The sequence below is a fragment of the Coregonus lavaretus genome, assembly GCF_964263955.1.
Source record: "Coregonus lavaretus genome assembly, chromosome: 16".
Lineage (NCBI taxonomy): Eukaryota > Metazoa > Chordata > Actinopteri > Salmoniformes > Salmonidae > Coregonus > Coregonus lavaretus.
The window spans coordinates 24,389,263-24,415,055 of record NC_140003.1 but is presented as its reverse complement, the minus strand read 5'-3'; the positions used below and the strand labels follow the sequence as shown (position 1 = coordinate 24,415,055).

At 44.8% G+C, this 25,793-nt stretch overlaps 1 protein-coding gene across 1 annotated transcript; it reads left to right on the top strand.

The window, feature by feature from the left end:
- The first annotated feature begins 850 nt into the window (after nt 1-850).
- On the top strand, nt 851-24,871 carry LOC311143752 (sterile alpha motif domain-containing protein 9-like). Its single transcript, XM_084179628.1, has 4 exons — nt 851-1,131; nt 13,897-13,951; nt 14,058-14,128; nt 19,226-24,871. Exons 3-4 carry the CDS (start codon nt 14,105-14,107, stop codon nt 23,765-23,767), a joined length of 4,566 nt encoding a protein of 1,521 aa, XP_084035754.1. The 5' UTR covers nt 851-1,131; nt 13,897-13,951; nt 14,058-14,104; the 3' UTR covers nt 23,768-24,871.
- Nucleotides 24,872-25,793: the final 922 nt, after the last annotated feature.

Here is a 25,793-nt window from a genome sequence, read left to right as displayed (position 1 = left end):
TGGCTGCAATCTTACTGCTGTACTATAGGTAAACTGGAGCACCAATGTTGGATACTGTGACGTATTTCAAAAATCCTCGTCACCATGATAAACTGGTTCTTCGATTATAGTCACTGCATCAATGTTGAAAATACAGAATCTGCCTATCAAATGCAGAAAGGCCATAGTAGCCTACATATATAACCAAACCAAAAGAAAATCTCCTAAAACCTGAGGCAAATAAAAGATACAGGGTTGATTTGGGAGTTACCTGAGAATCTGTCATATATTTATTATGGCACTTGCTTGGGACAAATATCAAAAAATGTCTAGCCATACAGTAGCAAGGCATTGAGTGTTGGCCTGAAGGGAGTGTGGAGGGTAAGAATGGTCTGCAAATAAAAGTCTGCGCTTTCAGCATGAGTGAAATATATCAGCAAATATCAAGCTTATATGTTTGCAAAGTAGATGTCTAGTCTGGATTTCCATATCATTTGTGTACTGGCCTCCTGTAGCTCAGTTGGTAGAGCATGGTGCTTGCAACGCCAGGGTTGTGGGTTCGATTCCCACGGGGGGGCAGTATGAAAGATGTATGCATTCCCTAACTGTAAATCGCTCTGGATAAGCGCGTCTGCTAAATGACTAAAATGTAGAGAACAGGGGATAAGACACAATACAGGTCTACATCAAGAGTGCATATCCTCACTTTTCAGATCAGTAGCGATGAGGAGAAGAATGAGATACACCCCAAATTAAGTTTCGTTTCAACTGAAACGCGCCGAATTGTGGGAAAGGTTAATCTTGTCCAGAAGAGATGGACAGCTAAAGCACACCCCCGCATTCTGTTTTTTTCAGTTATCACATACTCGTTTAAAATACCTATTTCAACTAAGTCTTTGGAAATCTTTAATATTTCTATACTAGTGTTCAATTTAATTGGTTTGCAACGATTTGCTATTGTTTTACACTATAATTCAGCGAAGTCAGATGCTTGTCAAATTGCCAACAGACCGCCTCCCCATTTTCCGCATTCTTATGTCTCTTCTCCTTTCGACATAATCGAACCCTTTCCACACCGACCATCGTTTCTGTTTACCACTGAGACTGGAAAACTATTTAATGTTGCTGTCAGGAAAGCTATAATAATGAAAGGTAAGTTTGCAGTTTTACATAACGTTATAGGCAACATAGACAACGTTTTACATTATAAAATATGTTCAGTCTGATGTATCGAATATCTCTCGCAGTTAGGCTATACATTATCCGGATATTACATACATTTATATAGTTAATGACATTAAAACGCCTATTTGAACCGATTTTCGTGCATTATGAAAATCAATGACATGATACAGATTAAAGTTGAGAACCATAACATATTATGCCTAAACTATAAGAAAAGTGGTGACCTACACTAGTTTTTTAATAATTAATGCCTCAACCCTCTTTAATTCGTGTTGCAGCCAAGATGCAGTCCTGCCACACTTGCTTTAAAGCTGAGAAATGGGTCTGGAGAAATGTAACCACTCTCAAATTGATCGATAGAGCTGGTATGGATGTAAGGATGGACAGTCCATGAGATCAACATGTTTAAACATATTTGAACTAAAAGGCAGTTTGTTTTACGTGGGCTTACGTTATATTTCTTAAGAATCCTTTTGCACAACGTAGCAACGCCTGCTTCCTCTCGCGATCGCGTCCTGTCAGCCTGATTGTAGCCATACTAGCCTCGAAGTCGCTCGTTTTATCATTACCTCAGTATATTAATATTGTAGCGACCCGCACAGACAGCTGTGTGTTATGTGTTAGGCTAGTAGATGGTTGTGTTGTACCTACCAGTACCCAGTGTTCGCGGGGTCCGACATGTCAATCAACCTGCTATCTGCCAATCACGGGAATGCCTGGAATGTTCTGATGCCGGGCATCCTGGCGGTTGGCGGAGTGGCGTGGAGGGGGGTTGGGCAGGGGGATGGAGCATTGGAAGTTAAGACCAGGTTTAGCATTTGTTCTCTCTCTCTTTACGTCTGGGTTTGACAAGAGAAGGTGACGATTGGCTTGTGGGTTATCTTTCATTTATTTGGCGTGGGCTACGGCCAAACAGTAGCCTGTGTAAAGTTGGTTTAATAAACCGTCCATTCGTAAACTCAATCCTCTGTCTGGACAGTTGTTCTTTTATGATCTAGTCAGGTCATCACATGGGTGTCAGAAGTAAAAACGTTGATAAAAGTTAGCCAGCTAGCTAGCTGACTTCTGTGGCTAGCTACCGTAGGTGAGAACGGGGGTTGAAGATGCTTCGAGGGAATCCGAAAGTGAAGGTGGAGGTAGGGGACGATTATGGCCAAGGAGGTGCGTGTGCATGGACGTCGGGGGTTCTGGCTGAGGAGATCGCCAGGGCATCGGAGCCCAGAGGCCGCTTGAGGGAGGACGTTAGAGTGATGGCGGCTGAAGCGGGCATGAGTGCTTCGTCGACTGTGTTTCGCGCGGATTCTGGTGGGCGGACCGAAGGGGTGACGTCGACGCGGCGGGACGGGACGAGGAATCTGGGGCTCAGGATGTAAACAAACATGGCGGCGCCCAGTTCCCGGCTGCGTCCGTATCCGTTAAGACCCCGAAGTATTCCGGTAAGGCGGATTGGGAAGCTTTTCATGCTCAGTTTGAACTGTTAGCTCATTTTAGGGGGTGGTCGGATGAAGATAGGGCACTGCAGTTGGCTTTATGCCTCACGGATGAAGCTCTGGCCTGTTTGATATTGATTAGCCCCGAGGACAGACGTGATTATGGTGCTTTAGTGGGAGCACTGAGGAGGCGCTATGGACAGTGTGTACAGCCCGGGCTACTGCGCTCCGAACTGAGTAATAGACGCAGGCAGCCTGAAGAGCCTCTACGGATGCTAGCTAATGACATTGAGAGCCTCTCTCGGCGGGCATATGCTCACATGCCCCCCTCCGTGCAGAGCGAGCTAGCACGGGACCAGTTCATACAGGCGCTCTCTCCTACGGAGCTGCGCATACAGACCCAGCTGGCTCATCCTGAGTCATTGCAGGTAGCCTTGGAGATGGCTTTGGAGAGGGAGCTGGTGTGGGCTGGGGCTTCAGCTGGGGCTTTGGTGGGGGTGCAGGGAGACAGACCCTCTGTGCGAGCTGGGGGGCAGAGCAGCCCGGAGCCGGAAAAGCCTGCATGGGTGGCTGAAATGACAGAACTCATTCGTGCTGTGTCGCTACAGGCGGCACGAAACACACGCCCTGGTCCCAGGGTCTGCTGGGGTTGTGGCCAGCCAGGCCATCTGCGCCGAGATTGCCCCATGTCCCCCAGAGCTCAGGGAAACGGCTCGGGGTCCGCATAGACCGGGTAGTGCGGACCCCTGGCTTTCTATCCCAACCACCATCTTCTTCAGGAGGAGCCCACCGGCACAGACGGGGAAGCAAGGCTCCACTTCCCCCAGAAGCAGACGAGGGCAAGCGGATGGAGCCTGTTGTTGTGGTGGGCCGGACCTGTGTTGGGGACTTTTGTCATGTCCCTGTCACTGTGGAGGGGGTGCCCTGCTCCGCCCTGGTGGACACTGGGTCCACAGTAACACTGGTGAGGCCAGATATTGTGCCAGGTTGGACTCAGTGTGAGCCTACAACTGTGCAGCTCCGCACAGTCACAGGTGAGCTGGCACCCATGAAAGGGAAGGGAATAATGACTCTGACAGTAGGGGGCAGGACTGTGCGTCATCCTGTGTGGGTGGCGGCTGTGCAGGACCCTTGTATCCTGGGGTTGGACTTTCTTAGGAGCACAGGCTGCCAGTTAGACCTAAATAGGGGCACACTGAGCTTCCAGGGAGGGCCAGAGGTCACCATGGCCCCTAATGTCACATTCACTCAACCCAACAAACCCTTTACTCCAACAGTTAAAGCAGCAGAGACTCATGGCTGCCCCCCCTCCCCCACATCTGGGTGTGACTTTTCCCCAGCCCCCCTGTCACCTACGGCGTTGCGTTACATTCCCCCAGCTACCTCCACGACACAGTCCTCTGTGAGCCCGGGCCGCGCCCCCCCAGCCCAGCTACCCCAGATGGGAGGGGAGAGGACACTGTCTGCAGTGAGGGAGATATGGGGGAGGAACTGTGTTGGTCTTGACCCCGAGCAGCAGGAACGGTTGAGGCAGTTGCTGTTTGAATTCAGAGACAGCTTTGCGCTGAGTGAGGAAGAGGTGGGTCAGACTCATCTGGTGCAGCATGAGATCGACACAGGTGATGCTCGACCTATCAAGATGCGTCCCCGCCGTATCCCGCTGGCACGCCAGGAGGCGGCAGACAAGGCTGTGTTGGAGATGCAGCGGGCAGACTTCATTGAGCCCTCAGACAGCCCCTGGGCGGCGCCAGTCGTCATGGTTCCGAAGAAGGGGGGCAAGCTGAGGTTCTGTGCGGACTACAGGCGGCTGAATGAGGTAACCAGGAAGGACTCATACCCCATACCACGTATCGATGAGTCGCTGGACCTGGTTAGGGGGTCCTCCTGGTTCTCCTCACTAGACCTCTGCAGTGGCTACTGGCAGGTGCCCCTCTCCCCAGAGGCCAGAGCCAAAACTGCGTTCTCCACTAACAGAGGACACTGGCAGTTCAAGGTCCTGTGCTTTGGCCTGTGCAACGCTCCAGCTACTTTTGAGCGTTTGATGGACAGGGTGCTGGATGGCATCCCCCGACAGCAGTGTCTGGTATACCTCGATGACATCCTGGCCCATGGCAGCTCCTTCCAGTCAGCCCTGGGGGCGCTACGGTGTGTGCTGGAGAGGGTGGCTGCCGCAGGTCTGAAGCTCCACCCCGAGAAGTGCCACTTCATGAGGAGAGAGGTGTCCTTCTTGGGCCACCGAGTGGGGAAGGAGGGGATCAGCACCATGGAGGACAAGGTAGCGGCTGTCAGAGACTGGCCCACCCCCACCGACCAGCGTCAGCTGAAGAGCTTCCTGGGCCTGGCCTCGTACTACAGGAGGTTTGTACGGGGCTTCTCAAGCGTTGCTGCTCCACTGAACCGCCTGCTGCCGAAGGACAAGGCTTTCACTTGGACAGTGGAGTGTGAGGAGGCGTTCAACACCCTCAAACGTGCACTGATCGAGGCCCCCGTGCTCGCCCCCCCTGACCTCACATTGTCCTTTATCCTGGACACAGACGCGAGCAATGTGGGCATGGGTGGGGTGCTGGCCCAGGTGGGGCCAGAGGGGGAGAGAGCGGTGGCGTACTTCAGCAAAACATTTGACAAACATGAGCGCCGCTACTGTGTCACCCGGCGGGAGCTCTTGGCTGTTGTGGCTTCCGTCAAACACTTCAAGTACTACCTGGGTGGTCTGCCCTTTACTGTAAGGACTGACCACTCTGCTCTCCAGTGGCTCATGTCTTTCAGAGAGCCAGAGGGGCAGGTGGCACGCTGGTTGGAGGAGCTTCAGCCGTATGACTTCACGGTGGTGCAGAGGGCAGGGGCACGCCACTCCAACGCCGACGCCATGTCCCGTCGGCCCTGTACTGCAGACGGCTGCCGCCACTGTGAACGGAGAGAGGGACGGGAGAGAGAGCTGTGTGCAGAGGAGGGGGTCTGTGCCACAGTGTGTCGGGCGAGCGGGCCTGTCTGCTGTGAGCTGCAGACTGTCGACGTGGCTGAATGGGGGCAGCAGCAGGGACGGGACACAGACCTACAGCCAGTGCTACACTGGGTAGAGGCGCAGGTGAGGCCACCATGGGAAGAGGTGACAGCGCTCTCACTCGCGACCAAAGGGTTGTGGTCAAAGTTTGAGCGACTGCGGCTGGCTGATGGCGTGTTACAGCGGGCATGGTAGGAGTCAGCTACGGGGGAGGAGAGGTGGCAGGTGGTGGTCCCAAAAGCATTGCGGGAGGCTGTGCTCCAGAGTACTCATGGGGGGGTGGGGACTGGACACTTTGGGGTCACAAAAACACTGCACCGCCTCCGTCAGGGCTTTTACTGGGGGCAGCACAAGAGGGATGTGGAAGACTTTTGCCGCCGCTGTGACAACTGCACAGCGAGAAAGGGCCCCCCAGGCCGCTCTCATGCTCAGCTCCAACAGTTCCCAGTGGGGGCTCCCATGGAGAGGGTGGGAGTGGATGTAGTTGGGCCGTTCCCCACCACAGACAGTGGAAACCGCTGGGTGCTCACGGCCATGGACTATTTCACAAAATGGCCCGAGGCCTATGCTCTGCCTGACCAGGAGGCAGAGACCATCGTCGACGCCCTGACAGCGGGGATGTTCAGCAGGTTTGGAGCTGCAGAGTCCATCCACAGCGACCAAGGCAGAAACTTTGATTCCCGTGTGTTCGCCACCATGTGTGAGAGGCTGGGTATGCACAAGACCCGCACTACTCCTCTCCATCCTCAAAGTGATGGCCTTGTGGAGCGCTTCAACAAAACGCTTGGACAGCAGCTGGCCATCGTCTCTTCCAAACACCAGCGTGACTGGGACAAGCACCTGCCTATGGTCCTCATGGCATGCCGCTCCGCTGTCCAAGACTCCACCTCCTGCACGCCTGCCCTCCTCATGCTGGGGAGAGAGATCCGTACCCCTGCGGAGATGGCGTTTGGTCGGCCCCTGGATAGCCCTCATGTTTCCCCGGGGCCGGAGTATGCCCGGAGACTCCAGGACCGCCTGGAGACAGCCCACACCTTCGCCAGAGAGCAGCTGCTGAATGCAGGTGTGAGGCAGAAGAGGAACTATGACGTGTACACCCGGGGAAGGCACTTTGTGGCTGGGGAGCTGGTCTGGGTCTACAGCCCGCTAAGGAAAAAAGGCAGATGCCCCAAGTTGGACAGTCACTGGGTGGGACCCTGCAGTGTCCTGGAGAAGGTAGGGGAGGTTGTTTACCGGGTGCAGCTTCCTCCCAGGGGGAGAAAGGTGACACTGCACCGGGACAGGTTAGCCCCATATAGAGGGGCCTCTTCTCCCCAAACCCCAGGAACCCCCACAATTCCCCTCTCTGGCAATGACATTCTCCAGGCACCCACCCCCAGGTGCCGCAGACAAGGCTCCAGACAGCCCACTCCCCCTGTGTCACCGCGTGGTTCCCCAGAGCCACGGACTGTATTACCCGTTCCCGCTTCCTTGTCCCCCATGTCCTTGCCTTCATCCCCTGGTTCCCAGAGGGGCACTCTGCGGCCATCACAGCCACGCAGGCAAAGGAGACCTCCGGGTCGCTTCAGAGACTTTGTTTGTTCCCTCGGGGACGAGGGACTTTGTGGTGGGGGGGCTGTGTAGAGACCCGCACAGACAGCTGTGTGTTATGTGTTAGACTAGTAGATGGTTGTGTTGTACCTACCAGTACCCAGTGTTCGCGGGGTCCGACATGTCAATCAACCTGCTATCTGCCAATCACGGGAATGCCTGGAATGTTCTGATGCCGGGCATCCTGGCGGTTGGCGGAGTGGCGTGGAGGGGGGTTGGGCAGGGGGATGGAGCATTGGAAGTTAAGACCAGGTTTAGCCTTTGTTCTCTCTCTCTTTACGTCTGGGCTTGACAAGAGAAGGTGACGATTGGCTTGTGGGTTATCTTTCATTTATTTGGCGTGGGCTACGGCCAAACAGTAGCCTGTGTAAAGTTGGTTTAATAAACCGTCCATTCGTAAACTCAATCCTCTGTCTGGACAGTTGTTCTTTTATGATCTAGTCAGGTCATCACAATATAATCAAATTTCTATAGCGTTTTTTTATCATTCTTGTTGAAAATTGTGTTTATCCGTTCAGTTAGTGATTTTTGTAATTCTATTCTTGTGTTCTGTGTCTTTTTTTTGTCTCTTTAGCTTGCAAACATTAGTGCTAATGTTAACGTTATTAGTTCTTCATTGAAAGTTAGGAAATGAAGAAGAGCAACATCAACATCTGGGCTGTGGCTTGCCTTCTCACAAACTACCAGTGTGGGCCTCTTGTGAAGGCATGGGCCAAGGAGCAATGAGCTACTACTCCAATGCATCTTTCCTTTTTATGCTGTGACCATCCACATTGTCTAACACCCCGTAGTCCATTTATTGATAATAAACACCACTGCTTATACTCCAAACACAAAGGTTTTATTTACAGTGACAAGAGAACAGAAAAAATGTAACTGAATTATTTTAAATTATTTATTAATTAATGAATTGCACAGACAGATTTGTTGGTTTGTTTCTCTTTCATTAATTGAAAGATAAAGGAGCCTGTCCGTAGTTATTTAGTCTTTCTTGCCTAAGAACCTTTGCATGTACACATATAAGTAGTACCAATCACCCTTCTCTCTAATTAGTGAGAACACCACTGGGTCTCTATGTATTCTCTCGACCAGAATGTCCTCATGTGCACAGACAACAAAGTCACACCACTCCAACCCAGTGATGTAGAGCTGACCTTGAACTTATGGGGAACTATGTGTCGCGTTGTGTGTGGAGGCTGCTGGTCAGACAGGAGGCTCCCCACTTGTACCTTTCCAAAGTGGGAGTCGACTAAAAGCTTTTCAGCAGACATCCCCATGCTGCAGATTAATGGCTTGGATAGAGGGTTAAAGTTCTTGTATGCCTCTTCTACCTGGAGAACTAAGAGGTCAGGGAGCGGTCCATGAAGGGGGCTGTAGAGTGTACTTCTGCAAAGCAAAGCAGCCACTGTGGTTAGCCAATCTAAACAATGTACTTGAAACCACCTGAAATGTTATATAGTCAAAGTGTAATAGGACATGACCAGCTACTACCTACTATACTGTCTATTAGGGAATACTCACCTCATCCCTCCTTCTGCCATGCGCTTTTTGGTGGGCTTGGTGATGGTCATTTTGCCTATGGGCCCATGTTTCAGACCCTGTAAAAAGACAGTACAAGGGCACTATTCTAAATCTAATCATGAGACGATTTAAGTTTTCATTAAATCATTTCTTAGCATTATGATGTGATTATAACCATATGATGTTGATATGTGGTATAGCTATTAAAACATACCATAGTCCTTGGCTTATGCCACTGCTGCTCAGCCTCTGTGCAGCTGTGCACAGGTGGGACGACTGGTGTTCCCATCTGGGAATAGTGTGCAGACTGGAATAGTAATGTAACTGTGTGGTTGCATAATGCAGTGCCAGCAACACATGAACAGTGATGTTGTGTCATTGTTACTGGCTCAGAGGGCTTCAGGACAACCTACGTGGGGATATAAAAATAAAATGATTAGACTATAAAATAACTCAACATATGTCACGACCAGCAAACAGAAGTGACTGGCGCAACATGCAACAGCCACTAAATTCATTACAGCAATATGGGTTTAAACTTTTCTATTAAGGGTATATGGCCTTGTTTAAATTTAATCTAACGCGTCCAACATAACAGAGTTTACAGAAACAGCAAGGAAGATGACTTTTTTATTTATTTATTTTATTTCACCTTTATTTAACCAGGTAAGCCAGTTGAGAACAAGTTCTCATTTACAACTGCGACCTGGCCAAGATAAAGCAAAGCAGTGCGATTAAAAACAACAACAACACAGAGTTACATATGGGATAAAACAAAACGTACAGTCAATAACACAATATAAAATCTATATACAGTGTGTGCAAATGTAGTAAGTTATGGAGGTAAGGCAATAAATAGGCCATAGTGCAAAATAATTACAATTTAGTATTAACACTGGAGTGATAGATGTGCAGAAGATGATGTGCAAATAGAGATACTGGGGTGCAAATGAGCAAAATAAATAACAATATGGGGATGAGGTAGTTGGGTGGGCTAATTACAGATGGGCTGTGTACAGGTGCAGTGATCGGTAAGCTGCTCTGACAACTGATGCTTAAAGTTAGTGAGGGAGATAAGTGTCTCCAGCTTCAGAGATTTTTGCAGTTCGTTCCAGTCATTTGCAGCAGAGAACTGGAAGGAATGGCAGCCAAAGGAGGTGTTGGCTTTGGGGATGACCAGTGAGATATACCTTCTGGAACGCATACTACGGGTGGGTGTTGCTATGGTGACCAATGATCTAAGATAAGGCAGGGATTTGCCTAGAAGTGATTTATAGATGACCTGGAGCCAGTGGGTTTGGCGACGAATATGTAGTGAGGGCCAGCCAACGAGAGCGTACAGGTCACAATGGTGGGTAATATATGGGGCTTTGGTGACAAAACGGATGGCACTGTGAAAGACTACATCCAATTTGCTGAGTAGAGTGTTGGAAGCTATTTTGTAAATGACATCGCCGAAGTCAAGGATCGGTAGGATAGTCAGTTTTACGAGGGCATGTTTGGCAGCATGAGTGAAGGAGGCTTTGTTGTGAAATAGGAAGCCGATTCTATATTTAACTTTGGATTGGAGATGCTTAATGTGAGTCTGGAAGGAGAGTTTACGGTCTAACCAGACACCTAGGTATTTGTAGTTGTCCACATATTCTAAGTCAGACCCGCCGAGAGTAGTGATTCTAGTCGGGCGGGCGGGTGCAAGCAGCGTTCGATTGAAGAGCATGCATTTAGTTTTACTAGCGTTTAAGAGCCGTTGGAGGCCACGGAAGGAGTGTTGTATGGCATTGAAGCTCGTTTGGAGGTTTGTTAACACAGTATCCAATGAAGGGCCAGATGTATACAAAATGGTGTCGTCTGCGTAGAGGTGGATCTGAGAGTCACCAGCAGCAAGAGCGACATCATTGATATTGGCCCGAGAATTGAACCCTGTGGCACCTCCATAGAGACTGCCAGAGGTCCAGACAACAGGCCTTCCGATCTGACACATTGACCTGCCAATAAGAATGGATCATTGGCAAGTTGCAGCGGAGAGTGCAGAGCTGGTGGCCGGGGTAGGGGTAGCCAGGTGGAAAGCATGGCCAGCCGTAGCAAAATGCTTATTGAAATTCTCAATTATCGTAGATTTATCGGTGGTGACAGTGTTTCCTAGCCTCAGTGCAGTGGGTAGCTGGGAGGAGGTGCTCTTATTCTCCATGGACTTTACAGTGTCCCAAAACTTTTTGGAGTTAGTGCTACAGGATGCAAATTTCTGTTTGAAAAAGCTAGCCTTTGCTTTCCTAACTGATTGTGTATATTGGTTCCTGACTTTCCTGAAAAGTTGCATATCGCGGGGGCTGTTCGATGCTAATGCAGTACGCTACAGGATGTTTTTATGCTGGTCAAGGGCAGTCAAGTCTGGGGTGAACCAGGGGCTATATCTGTTCTTAGTTCTGAATTTTTTGAATGGGGCATGCTTATTTAAGATGGAGAGGAAAGCACTTTTGAAGAACATCCAGGCATCCTCTACTGACGGTATAAGGTCAATATCCATCCAGGATACCCGGGCCAGGTCAATTAGAAAGGCCTGCTCGCTGAAGTGTTTTAGGGAGTGTTTGACAGTGATGAGGGGTGGTCGTTTGACCGCGGACCCATTATGGACGCAGGCAATGAGGCAGTGATCGCTGAGATCCTGGTTGAAGACAATGGAGGTGTATTTAGAGGGTAAATTAGTCAGGATGATATCTATGAGGGTGCCCATGTTTACGGATTTAGGGTTGTACCTGGTAGGTTCCTTGATAATTTGTGTGAGATTGAGGGCATCTAGTTTAGATTGTAGGACGGCCAGGGTGTTAAGCATATCCCAGTTTAGGTCACCAAGCAGTACAATCTCTGAGGATAGATGAGGGGCAAGCAATTCACATATGGTGTCCAGGGCACAACTGGGGGCTGAGGGGGGGCTGTAGCAAGCGGCAACAGTGAGAGACTTATTTCTGGAAAGGTGGATTTTTAGAAGTAGAAGCTCAAACTGTTTGGGCACAGACCTGGATAGTATGATAGAGCTCTGCAGGTTATCTCTACAGTAGATTGCAACTCCGCCCCCTTTGGCAGTTCTATCTAGACAGAAAATGTTGTAGTTCGGAATGGACATTTCTGAATTTTTGGTGGCCTTCCTAAGCCAAGATTCAGACACTGCTAGAACATCAGGGTTGGCAGAGTGGACTTGGAGGTCGGTGCTTTGCTACTTGTCTTGGCCAGATGATGTACATCCGTCACTGTTATCTTTGGCAGCTCTTGCAAGCACCTTGTGTAAAACAGTGCCATGGTTGGTAAGGGAGGGGGGTGTTGGCTATTTGCTAGCCACCTTACTAGTTAGCGCGTTAATAGCTAGTTAGCTAAGAGACACAATAAACAGAAATACAGTGAGGGAAAAAAAGTATTTGATCCCCTGCTGATTTTGTACATTTGCCCACTGACAAAGACATGATCAGTCTATAATTTTAATGGTAGGTTTATTTGAACAGTGAGAGACAGAATAACAACAAAAAAAATCCAGAAAAACGCATGCAAAAATGTTATAAATTGATTTGCATTTTAATGAGGGAAATAAGTATTTGACCCCTCTGCAAAACATGACTTAGTACTTGGTGGCAAAACCCTTGTTGGCAATCACAGAGGTCAGACGTTTCTTGTAGTTGGCCACCGGGTTTGCACACATCTCAGGAGGGATTTTGTTCCACTCCTCTTTGCAGATCTTCTCCAAGTGATTAAGGTTTCGTAGTGTGTTACCAATTGTTTTCTTGGTGACTATGGTCCCAGCTGCCTTGAGATCATTGACAAGATCCTCCCGTGTAGTTCTGGGCTGATTCCTCACCGTTCTCATGATCATTGCAACGCCACGAGGTGAGATCTTGCATGGAGCCCCAGGCCGAGGGAGATTGACAGTTATTTTGTGTTTCTTCCATTTGCGAATAATCGCACCAACTGTTGTCACCTTCTCACCAAGCTGCTTGGCGATGGTCTTGTAGCCCATTCCAGCCTTGTGTAGGTCTACAATCATGTCCCTGACATCCTTGGAGAGCTCTTTGGTCTTGGCCATGGTGGACAGTTTGGAATCTGATTGATTGATTGCTTCTGTTGACAGGTGTCTTTTATACAGATAACAAGCTGAGATTAGGAGCACTCCCTTTAAGAGTGTGCTCCTAATCTCAGCTCGTTACCTGTATAAAAGACACCTGGGAGCCAGAAATCTTTCTGATTGAGAGGGGGTCAAATACTTATTTCCCTCATTAAAATGCAAATCAATTTATAACATTTTTGACATGCGTTTTTCTGGATTTTTTTGTTGTTATTCTGTCTCTCACTGTTCAAATAAACCTACCATTAAAATTATAGACTGATCATTTCTTTGTCAGTGGGCAAACGTACAAAATCAGCAGGGGATCAAATACTTTTTTCCCTCACTGTATGATAGAAATATGATTATATTAATATACTGATTACCTCAGTATATTAATGATAAAACAAGCGACTTCGAGGCTAGTATGGCTACATTCAGGAGAGGAAGGGCGGCAGGTAGCGTAGTGGTTAAGAGCATAGTGCCAGTAACCGAAAGGTCGCTGGTTCTAATCCCCGAGCCGACTAGGTGAAAAATCTGTTGATGTGCCCTTGAGCAAGGCACTTAACCCTAATTGCTCCTGTAAGTCGCTCTGGATAAGAGCGTCTGCTAAATGACTAAAAAAAAAAGGAAGCTATGTATCAGGTAGGAAGTTGAGCGGAAGTGGGTGTTGCTACGTTGTGCAAAAGGTCTATTAATCTTAATTGAAATGACTACTGAACAGCAGTAAATATTGTATTTACTTGGTACTTAGAAATGACATGGTAAAAGTAATGCATTTTTTAAATCAGATATACATTTGCGGTTTTGTCTGTTCTCTCCTGCACCAACCAGATTTTCACAACCACGGCTACATCTTGCCTTATACAGAGTGGCTGCTATAGTAGGCATTCAGAGCCTGAATCCAAACTGAATTGCTTCATTTCACTTTTGTTTCACTTCATGATTTAATATTTTAATTGAAACTGGTTGTGTCTGTAATGAGGGGCATTAAATCGATTGGATCAGCGAGTGCACCACACCTTGGTTACAATGTTTGTGGTGGTGTCCTTTGACAGTTTCACAATAATATAGTCTTCCTCTCCTGGTTTTATGTTTTACAGCATGTTGCAGCAACACAGCAGCAATTCGGAAATGGTGAAGACGGAAAACAAAGTGGTAAATCACTTTTTTAACATTTTTTATTGTATTTCTCTCTGGCTTATTCAATGGGTGACTATATTGCATTTCATGTATGGAATATAATGTTGAACTTTTCCTTCAGTTTGACTGAGAAACCAGTTCAGTGACAAGGATCCAAAAGATTTCAGTATGGCTGAACAAGGCCAAATGGAGGTATTTAACAAGGAATTAATTTTAAAAAAGAATAATAATATGTGTTATTTCATAGTTTTGATGTCTTCACTATTATTCTACAATGTAGAAAATAGTAAAAAATAAAGAAAAACCCTTGAATGAGTAGGTGTGTCCAAACTTTTGACTGGTACCAGTAGAATAATAGTGAAGACATCCAAACTATGAAATAACACATATGGAATCATGTAGTAACCAAAAAAGTCTTAAACAAATCAAAATATATTGTATATTCTTCAAATAGCCACCCTGTGCCTTGATGACAGCTTTGCACACTTTTGGCATTCTCTCAAACAGCTTCATGAGGAATGCTTTTCCAACAGTCTTGAAGGAGTTCCCACATATGCTGAGCACTTGTTGGCTGCTTTTCCTTCACTCTGCGGTCCAACTCATCCCAAACCATCTCAAATGGGTTGAGGTCGGGTGATTGTGGAGGCCAGGTCATCTGATGCAGCACCATCACTCTCCTTCTTGGTCAAATAGCCTTTACACAGCCTGGAGGTGTGTTTTGGGTCATTGTCCTGTTGAAAAACAAATGATAGTCCCACTAAGCGCAAACCAGATGGAATGGCGTATTGCTGTAGCCATGCTGGTTAAGTGTGCCTTGAATTCTAAATAAATCACCGACAGTGTCACCAGCAATGCACCCCCATACCATCACACCATCTCCTACATGCTTCACAGTGGGAACCACACATGTGGAGATCATCCGTTCACCTACTCTGCGTCTCACAAAGACACGGCTGTTGGAACCAAAAATCTCAAATGTTTTACTCATCAGACCAAAGGACAGATTTCCACCAGTCTAATGTCTATTGCTCGTGTGTCTTGGCCCAAGCAAGTCTCTTCTTATTATTAGTGTCCTTTAGTAGTGGTTTCTTTGCAGCAATTCGACCATGAAGGCCTGATTCACGCAGTCTCCTCTGAACAGTTGATGTTGAGATGTGTCTGTTACTTGAACTCTGTGAAGCATTTATCTGGGCTGCAATTTCTGAGGCTGGTAACTCTAATGAACTTGTCCTCTGCAGCAGAGGTAACTCTGGGTCTTCCTTTCCTGTGGCGGTCCTCATGAGAGCCAGTTTCATCATAGCGCTTGATGGTTTTTGTGACTGTACTTGAAGAAACTTTCAAAGTTCTTGAAATGTTCCGGATTGACTGCCCTTCATGTCTTAAAGTAATGATGGACTATCGTTTCTCTTTCCTTATTTGAGCTGTTCTTTATTATTATTTTTTTTTATTTTTTTTAGGGGGTAGATCAGCTTTAATATTGCAGATAGATTGTAACTTCCATCAATGTAATTGTCTGCATCACTTCCAATCCCCCATATGTTTGTTTTTTCTCGCAAATATATATATATATACAGTGGGGAGAACAAGTATTTGATACACTACCGATTTTGCAGGTTTTCCTACTTACAAAGCATGTAGAGGTCTGTCATTTTTATCATAGGTACACTTCAACGGTGAGAGACGGAATCTAAAACAACAATCCAGAAAATCACATTGTATGATTTTAAAGTAATTAATTTGCATTTTATTGCATGACATAAGTATTTGATCACCTACCAACCAGTAAGAATTCCGGCTCTCACAGACCTGTTAGTTTTTCTTTAAGAAGCCCTCCTGTTCTCCACTCATTACCTGTATTAACTGCACCTGTTTGAACTCGTTACCTGTATAAAAGACACCTGTCCACACACTCAATCAAACAGACTCCAACCTCCCCACAATGGCCAAGACCAGAGAGCTGTGTAAGGACATCAGGGATAAAATTGTAGACCTGCACAAGGCTGGGATGGGCTACAGGACAATAGGCAAGCAGCTTGGTGAGAAGGCAACAACTGTTGGCGCAATTATTAGAAAATGGAAGAAGTTCAAGATGACGGTCAATCACCTTCGGTCTGGGGCTCCATGCAAGATCTCACCTCGTGGGGCATCAATGATCATGAGGAAGGTGAGGGATCAGCCCAGAACTACACGGCATGACCTAGTCAATGACCTGAAGAGAGCTGGGACCACAGTCTCAAAGAAAACCATTAGAAACACACTACGCCGTCATGGATTAAAATCCTGCAGCGCACGCAAGGTCCCCCTGCTCAAGCCAGCGCATGTCCAGGCCCGTCTGAAGTTTGCCAATTACCATCTGGATGATCCAGAGGAGGAATGGGAGAAGGTCATGTGGTCTGAAGAGACAAAAATAGAGCTTTTTGGTCTAAACTCCATTTTGCCGTGTTTGGAGGAAGAAGAAGGATGAGTACAACCCCAAGAACACCATCCCAACCGTGAAGCATGGAGGTGGAAACATCAGTCTTTGGGGATGCTTTTCTGCAAAGGGGACAGGACGACTGCACCGTATTGAGGGGAGGATGGATGGGGCCATGTATCGCAAGATCTTGGCCAAAAACCTCCTTCCCTCAGTAAGAGCATTGAAGATAGGTCGTGGCTGGGTCTTCCAGTATGACAACGACCCGAAACACACAGCCAGGGCAACTAAGGAGTGGCTCCGTAAGAAGCATCTCAAGGTCCTGGAGTGGCCTAGCCAGTCTCCAGACCTGAACCCAATAGAAAATCTTTGGAGGGAGCTGAAAGTCCGTATTGCCCAGCGACAGCCCCGAAACCTGAAGGATCTGAAGAAGGTCTGTATGGAGGAGTGGGCCAAAATCCCTGCTGCAGTGTGTGCAAACCTGGTCAAGACCTACAGGAAACGTATGATCTCTGTAACTGCAAACAAAGGTTTCTGTACCAAATATTAAGTTCTGCTTTTCTGATGTATCAAATACTTATGTCATGCAATAAAATGCAAATTAATTACTTAAAAATCAAACAATGTGATGTACTGGATTTTTGTTTTAGATTCCGTCTCTCACAGTTGAAGTGTACCTATGATAAAAATTACAGACCTCTACATGCTTTGTAAGTAGGAAAACCTGCAAAATTGGCAGTGTATCAAATACTTGTTCTCCCCACTGTATATACATACAGTTCAAGTCGGAAGTTTACATACACCTTAGCCAAATACATTTAAACTCAGTTTTTCACAATTCCTGACATTTAATCCTAGTAAAAATTCCCTGTCTTAGGTCAGTTAGGATCACCACTTTATTTTATGAATGTGAAATGTCAGAATAATAGTAGAGAGAATGATTTATTTCAGCTTTTATTTATTTCATCACATTCCCAGTGGGTCAGAAGTTTACATACACTCAATTAGTATTTGGTAGCATTGCCTTTAAATGGTTTAACTTGGGTGAAACGTTTCGGGTAGCCTTCCACAAGCTTCCCACAATATGTTGGGTGAATTTTGGCCCATTCCTCCTGACAGAGCTGGTGTAACTGAGTCAGGTTTGTAGGCCTCCTTGCTCGCACACGCTTTTTCAGTTCTGCCCACGACTTTTGTATAGGATTGAGTTCAGGGCTTTGTGATGGCCACTCCAATACCTTGACTTTGTTGTCCTTAACCCTCTAAAGCCATGACATCATTTTCTAGAATTTCCCAAGCTGTTTAAAGGCACAGTCAACTTAGTGTATGTAAATTTCTGACCCACGGGAATTGTGATACAGTGAATTATAAGTGAAATAATCTGTCTGTAAACAATTGTTGGAAAAATTACTTGTGTCATGCACAAAGTAGATGTCCTAACCGACTTGCAAAACTAGTTTGTTAACAAGAAATTTGTGGAGTGGTTGAAAAACGAGTTTTAATGACTCCAACCTAAGTGTATGTAAACTTCCGACTTCAACTGTACATACACATACATACATATATACATACATATATACACATACATATACATTTCCTTTTTAAAAATATATTTCCCTTTATTACTTTCCAACCCCACCACCCCTTCCCTAATTGGAGTAAACTAGTGAACAACAATGCTTAGGCCTCTACTTCCAGCTTATACATACTATATACATTTTATGGACACAGTCAATTTTACAATAATTATATTTTGTTTGTTTTTATTCCTGAACTTCCTCTACCCTCAACCTCTCCAATCATTTTCATGATGTCCATCCGGTTTGCTTCTATATGCCATATCTTTCTAACTGTGCTCTTTCACAAAAGCTCTCAATTATATAACCTATATACTTATTATGGACACAGTATGCTTACATTATTAGTTATCTTGTTGTTATTAGTTGTTGTTAGTTGTTATTAGTACCATCCTTCAACACCACCCATCTATCTCTTAACACCATCCATATTGGATTTCTATTGTTTTACAAAGGTTCTGAACCTTTCTATTCTCATTGTTTCTACAGATTATAAATATAAAATAAAGTATTATTATATTATTGATCGATTGACTATGACTTTTCAGATCACCCAGTAATGTTATCTGCAGGGCTGTTTGAGCTGTTCTTGCCTTAATATGGTCTTGGTCTTTTACCAAATAGGGCGATCTTCTGTATACCACCCCTACCTTGTCACCACACAACTGACTGGCTGAAACGCATTAAGAAGGAAATACATTTCACAAATTAACTTTTAACAAGGCACACCTGTTAATTGAAATGCATTCCAGGTGACTACCTCGTGAAGCTGTTTGAGAGAATGCCAAGAGTGTGCAAAGCTGTCATCAAGGCAAAGGGGTGGCTACTTTGAAGAATCTCAAATATAAAATATATTTTGATTTGTTTAACACTTTTTTGGTTACTACATGATTCCATATGTGTTATTTCATAGTTTTGATGTCTTCACTATTATTCTACAATGTAGAAAATAGTAAAAATAAAGAAAAACCCTGGAATGAGTAGGTGTGTCCAAACCTTTGACTGTTACTGTATATAAAACGCACTTTGCAATCATCAATTTGTATAATATCCTCAAAATATGCTGCCTTCTCAGAAACACCAGAGACCACATATGTATTATGTGAATCTGATGATTTTCTAAAGATTTTTCATGCTTGCTTTGTGCAGTATACACATCTGTTATGTTTGGCTTGTGGTGATAGCTGAATATGGGCTAAAACACCACCAAATGTTGAGTAAACCTGCTCAATGGTGAATGATTTTGTTGTTAACATCTATACGGCATATGAATTTCAATCAAATCAGCCTATTTTATTTCAGAATGAAGAGGAAGGCAAACCAACTGACCTGCCAGCTGAGATCAAGGATTGGAATAAACATCACGTGAAACAATGGGCTCTCAACGAGGCTTGTGTGGACAGTGAATCTGCAAATATCTTGCTTCAGCAGAACATTAATGGGCCCAGTCTTTTACTTTTAGAGAAATCTGATTTACTAGAGGTGGGTGTCACACTGGGGCCAGCAAAGTTGATCATTCACAAGAGGGATGAGCTTTTGAAACTTAAGAAAGTGCAGTTGAGTAACCCAACAACAAATCAGTCTGGTAGACCGTGCAAGCCGTACCCTTTTCATCGACACCATGATGCCTGCCGATACAAGGCGAACAGCATTCTTGATGTAACAGAATCAGGTGCATCAGACTATATTGAACCCTGTCATGAATATAAAGGATACATCCATATGTCAGAGGCAGCTGTGGAGAGCAAAATGAACAAGTTCACTGATGAGGTTATTCGATTTGCAGCAGCCTGCATGAATAGTCGCACTAATGGCACCATACATTTTGGAGTTGGCGACAAGCCAGACTTTGTTCATGGACAAGTTTTGGGAGTTAGCGTCCAGGACAAAGAGGCATATGTCAATGCTCTGCCACAAGCCATTGAGGGTCATTTTGAGTATAAACATATCCAGGCAGCCAAGATGTGCATCAAACCACCTCGATTTGTTGAGGTTCTCAATCCCGATATGACATCATCAGAGAAGTATGTGATAGAAGTGGACATCGTGCCAGACTTTGTGATCTGTCAAGAGAACATCTATCATGTTTTCAGCTTGGATACAAGGAAATCAAAGAGGAAGTCCAAAAGCAAAGAAATGGAGAAAGAAGAGAAAAAACTATTCTTCATTCGTGATAGTAGCAGCAGCAGGGATCTCCTTGCACTAACCACTTTTGCCAAGCCGATGGAAGAATACAATAGATTTGTCTGCAATGTGTCACAGCTATCACAGCTAAGAAAACAAGCGGAGGAAAAGCGCCTTAGTGTGGTTAAGAGTAGTGTCCAGGGCTCCAGACTAAGTGAAATGATAACAGGTGGATCCCAATCCTTAGACAAATCCCACTTTGAGCGGTATGTGATAGTGACCAACAAATCACATTTAGTTCAATTGGACTCCCTGGGATTTCTTCCTGAACTGAACCCAACTGCTGTTTTGGACTTTGACCCAGAGTCGACAAAAAATGGATTGATGAAGCACTTTGAAGACCAGAGTACAATAAATGTCCACTTGCCAGTACAATATAAAATCACAGAGGCTGTCGAAGACATTGCTAGCAAGCTAAAACTGACTCGAAACACCAGCTGGATCCTCTGCAATGGGGGTATCGAAGGAGAGGTCCCCTCAGATGTAGATGACTGGTTGATAGAGAAAGGAGCGTCTGTACGAAATGTGATTTCATTCCTGTGCCGGAAAGATGTGCTACCACACAAGAGATTCCTGGTTATTTTCATATTGTTCTCTACTGTGAGTGAGAAAATGGACCCTCTACTTGAGACTTTCAGCACATTCTGGCAGGAGCTCAAAGGAATAGAGCAAATACTTTGCATCTGTGAAAATGAAGAAGCATTCACCTGCTGGAGGGACCTGATTGAAACCCGCTATGGATTAGACATTAAAGCAAGGTCAATCTATGAGCTCAGTTTTGCTGAGGTTAACGGCACCGTCCTCAGCCTGTGGTCAGACAACCGGAAATCCAGCCGTTTCCTACCCTGTGGAGGAGGAAGCAAAGTGCTGTTCAAAAAGAAAGAGGAGAGCAGCCTGGACACCCTGAATGTTCTGTGTGTAAACCAGTGTGAGGGTGGAAATGAAGACAAGGCCCTTATCCAGGAGAAGTTCTACAAAGGAGGAAAGGTGTCATGGTGGAACTTCTATTTCTCTGAGCAGCCAGGATCCATGCCATTCATCAAACGGGACAAGTTCGACTTCATCACGAACACTGTCCTACCAGCTTTGAGCTCTTTGAGAAAATCTTGTGTGTCCTTCAACCTTTTCCATGTTCCAGGATGTGGTGGAACTACACTAGCCATGCATATATTATGGGCACTGAAAGACAAGTTCCGTTGTGCTGTTCTGAAGGACAGAACTGCTGATCATGCTGTTGTTGCCGAGCAAGTGGTCAAGCTGCTGATGTATGAGACAACAGAGCAGTCGCCCCGGATTCCTGTTTTGCTCATGCTAGATGACTTTGAGGAAATGGATGACGTGTATGATTTGCAGCAGCTCATTGAGAAAAAATTTGTCAAGAGGGACATTGGATCTTGGTCCCCGCAGGTTATTCTACTCAATTGCACGAGGGCTGAGTCTTGGGAGAAGACTGAATCAACTGAAGACACTGTGTACATTGGCAATAACCTCTCTGAAATGGAGCAGTGGCAGTTCGAGAAAAAACTCGAGGAGATTGAGAAGACCTACAAGAATGCAGATACATTCTACGCTTTCATGATCATGAAGAAGAACTTTTCACCCGAGTATATACAGGGTGTGGCTCGCAACACCCTAAAGAGCTTCAACATAAATCACAAACATGGACAACTCATTGCTGTTCTGGTCTTGTTGAATGTCTACTGCAAGGGTGCAACGCTCTCAGTATCTCTCTGTGAAGAGTTTCTTGGGCTCCAGACCAAGCCACATAGTGGATCCTCCGATGTTAAGGCTGGATTTGGGAAGTTTTCCACTCTAGTGACCTGCTGCACAGAGGAGGCTAAGGTTGTATTCGAGGCAGTGAGAATGATCCACTCAAGCATGGCCGTGCACTGTTTGCAGGAGCTTACAACCACATACAGTGTAACCAAAGCTGAGATTACCGATCTACTGCTCACCACAGACAAGCTTTATGAGTGCATACAGGGCAAAGACAAACTCATGAAGGATGTTCACACCATGTTAGTGAAAAGACATCACTCAGTCAAGGGTGAAGATTCTCAGTTCTCACCTCTCATCCAGGATATTGCAAAGGAGACACCAGGTGTTGAAGAAAATGTGCTATTCAATGCAGCCAAGCGCTTTGAAAAAGATGCTGTCATCTCTCAGCTTCTTGCCAGATACCAATACCTGAAGAAAAGGGATTTCAGGGAGGCGAAGGACTGGGCAAAGAATGCGAAAGATCTTTCCAGAGATAGCTCTTACATTTCTGACACATCTGCACAAGTGATCAAGCATGAGCTAAAGAGTGCCATACAAAGTGACAAAGAAGATCCCATAAAACCTGAAAAGCTGAAAGGCTATCTCAGAATGGCCCAGTCAGCAACAGAGGCCTTCAGAGAAACACAGGAGATTGCAAAGAAGGAGGCTACTCTGAGAGTACAAAACAAGAGAGACAACAGCCCTTTCAACACTGCAGGTTGCCTTGGAGAAATTCAGGTTGCAGTCATCATTATCGAAATACTGGAAAAGATTCCAGTGTTTTCTTCAGGCAATGTCCGTCATGACATTCTGAGTGAGGTTCTCTCTGGCGGAATTCCAATCCAAGATGTTGCGAGGAACGATTCCAGACATCACAAACATGCCTCGTATTACTACATTCTCCGGGATTTTGAAGATATTTTGTACAACCTCAGACATAACATGAAGAAGCACTTTGATTTTCTTGACAGCATTTATGTCAACTTGGGTCCCAGGTTCACCCTGAAAGACAGTCGAGAGGAAAGAACTCGACAGGAGCTCTTCCGGTGCTTTCATCGATACAGTGACCTCTTTTGCAAGACGGATTCCACAGAATTGATGAAAAACAAGAACCTGAGCATCATGCTCCAGATTCACAAGGGAAGGCAATTTTTGGAGATGAGAAAAGCTGATACTCATTCTGGGATTCTAAATTGCCTCTCCAATGATACCCCAACTGACATGATGCAAAAGATAGTCCAGCAGTATGACTTCATTCTGAGTAAAAATCCTGAAAGGAATGTTAGAGAAACGGTCAACTTCATCTATGCTAATGTTGTGCTAAACATTATCAAACCGGAATCTCAACAGCTTCGCCCTTACACGATCCTCATTGATCTTCTTTGCCAAGTTCTTCAAGGTCAAATCCCATATGGTGAAAGTTTGGCATTGCACTTCATTGCCGTGGCACTGCTGTGGCCACAACATATCCTTATGTCACAACCTGTGGCGTCTCAGAAGTTGGGAAGCTATGTGTCACAGATGAAGACATCATTCTGGAATGAGATGAAATCTGTGATCAATGGAAAGTTGCCTGTTGTCCATTTCTTCTTGGGGAAGAAGCTGGGCTATGGTCGCCTAGTTTGCCTTAGGGAAATCAAGTGGTGTGTAAGACCAGAAGACTTTGATTCACTTTGGGAAAATGGAAAAATATGGAAGCACGAGAGAGTCAAGGAGCTCCTTTGCAGGGTGACAGGAGAGGTACAAAGGAAATTCATTCTGGCAGATACCAGGACCGCAGGCTTAAAGATAGAAGTCAATGCAATGTACAAAAGTCAACTCTGTGGAAAATCGCAGGGATCAAAAGTATCATTTTTCATTGGTTTCTCAATGAAAGGCCCACTGGCTTTTGACATCGATTGAAGAAGAGCCCAATTGATATGAAGTCAGACACAAATTATGCGATATCAGTCACTGTCATCTTGAAAATATTCTGTAGAGATTCTGTATAAATCACACAAAAAATAAATTAGTGAACAACAATGCCCAGGCCTCTACTTCCGGTCTATACTTACTATCTACACCTTATGGACAGAGTTAATTTTACAATAATTCTATTATATATATATATTTATTATTAATTTTAAATTTCTTATTTTTTTTTGCTCCTGAACTTCTTCTAACTTTCTAACTGTGCTCTTTCCCAAAAGCTCCCAACATACAACCTATATACTTATTATGGACACAGTATGCTTACATTATTAGCTATCTTTGTTATTATTTGTTGTTATTTGTTATTAGTCCCATCCTTCAACTCTATTCAATACCTCCCATCTATCTCTTAACACCATCCATATAGGATTTCTATTTGCCATATATATTTCAACCGTACTGTGATGTTTTACAAAAGTGCTGAACATTTCTATTCTCATTGCTTCTACAGATTGTGAATTAAAAATAAACATTTTTGCTAAAAGTATTATTATATTATTGATTGATTGACTATGACTTTTCAGATCACCCAGTAATGCTATCTGCAAGGTTAGTTCCAGGTAAATATTGCTAAATTCTAAGTCTTAACAATTTGTTCAACATTATACATTATCTGACCTGGATTTATTTTTTACATTGTTGCAATGTTATATCTCTAGCAAAGATTCCAGGATGTATTTATTTAAAGCACAATTAGGTTTAAAATGTAGTTAGGAAATATTACTTCTATTGTATTTGGTTTTAGTATTACTACTATATGCATTCCAATTTTGTTTTACTGTTTGTATTTTGTATATATGTTTGTTTAATATTTTGTATATATGTTTGTTTAAGTGATATCGATATCAATCTTTGATGTTCATATGTGCAGTGCAGCTTTCCACTTAAACATATTTCCAACATGTGTTTCTAAATGCACTGATGTTTGTAAAAATTATTGTTTGTTCAAAAAACTCCAAAGCACTCAATATCATAACATGTAGTAAATACTCCAATGATGTTTCCTGAATAAAAATGATGTATTTGTTCTATTAAATGCCACATGTAAAATAACATGGTGTGTTATAGTAATAATTTGTCTCCTGGGGTGTCCCTTATTTTAGATGAAGTAGGGTGAGGTACCCCATTATCAACAAGTGCCATAGAAAGGTGTAAAGTTCAAGCATGTGCAAAATATAATAATATATTGATGCAATAACTCTGTTACAATAAAATACAAATAGCTTATTAATGATAACACTAAAGAGACATTTTGTCAAACATTGATCAAAATATGTTCCTGATTCTTTTGTTATTTATCAATGTACAACATACTTTCACCACACCTTTTGTGTTGTGGTACAAAAGTGAACATAGTACTTCACAGGAAATGTGCTAGAGGGAGATGTCCAATCATGTTGTCAAGTCTGACCTTGAGGCTGGCCAGGCTGGTGACTGACAACCACCAGCAGGATCTACCTGGACTGGCCCCAGGATCCTAACCAGCTACAGGCATGCTGGGTAAACTAGAGACCAAGTTAGGGAGAGATTGGTGTAAGGAAAGCCTAAATACACAGGAACAACCTTGGCTCAGGCCATCATCACGGACCTTCTTTCCATCCACACTCTCCCTTCAGGCCAACGATGTAGGATGCCTTGCTATGTCTATAAGAAAAACTTTTTTGAGATGTTTGTCGCAGGAAGTGCCATAAGCTTAATACTAAACAGAGAAAGATACATTTTGTCATACATTTACCAAAATGTGTATCTGACTCTATTGCTATTTATCAATGTACAACATACTTTTTGACAAGATATAAAGTGTACAAAAATGAACAGAGTACATAAAAAGAAATGCACTAGAGTGAGATGTCCAATCATGTTGTCAAGTCTGACCTTGGGGCTGGCCAGGCTGGTGACTGACAACCACCAGGACCTACTGTACCTGGACTGGCCCCATCCTAAGCTACAGGCAATC

Coding starts and splice junctions, on each gene's coding strand:
- LOC311143752 (XM_084179628.1), top strand. CDS start 14,105: ATGGCTGAACAAGGCCAAATGGAG. Junction 14,129..19,225: donor CTGAACAAGGCCAAATGGAG/GTATTTAACAAG, acceptor ATTTTATTTCAG/AATGAAGAGGAAGGCAAACC.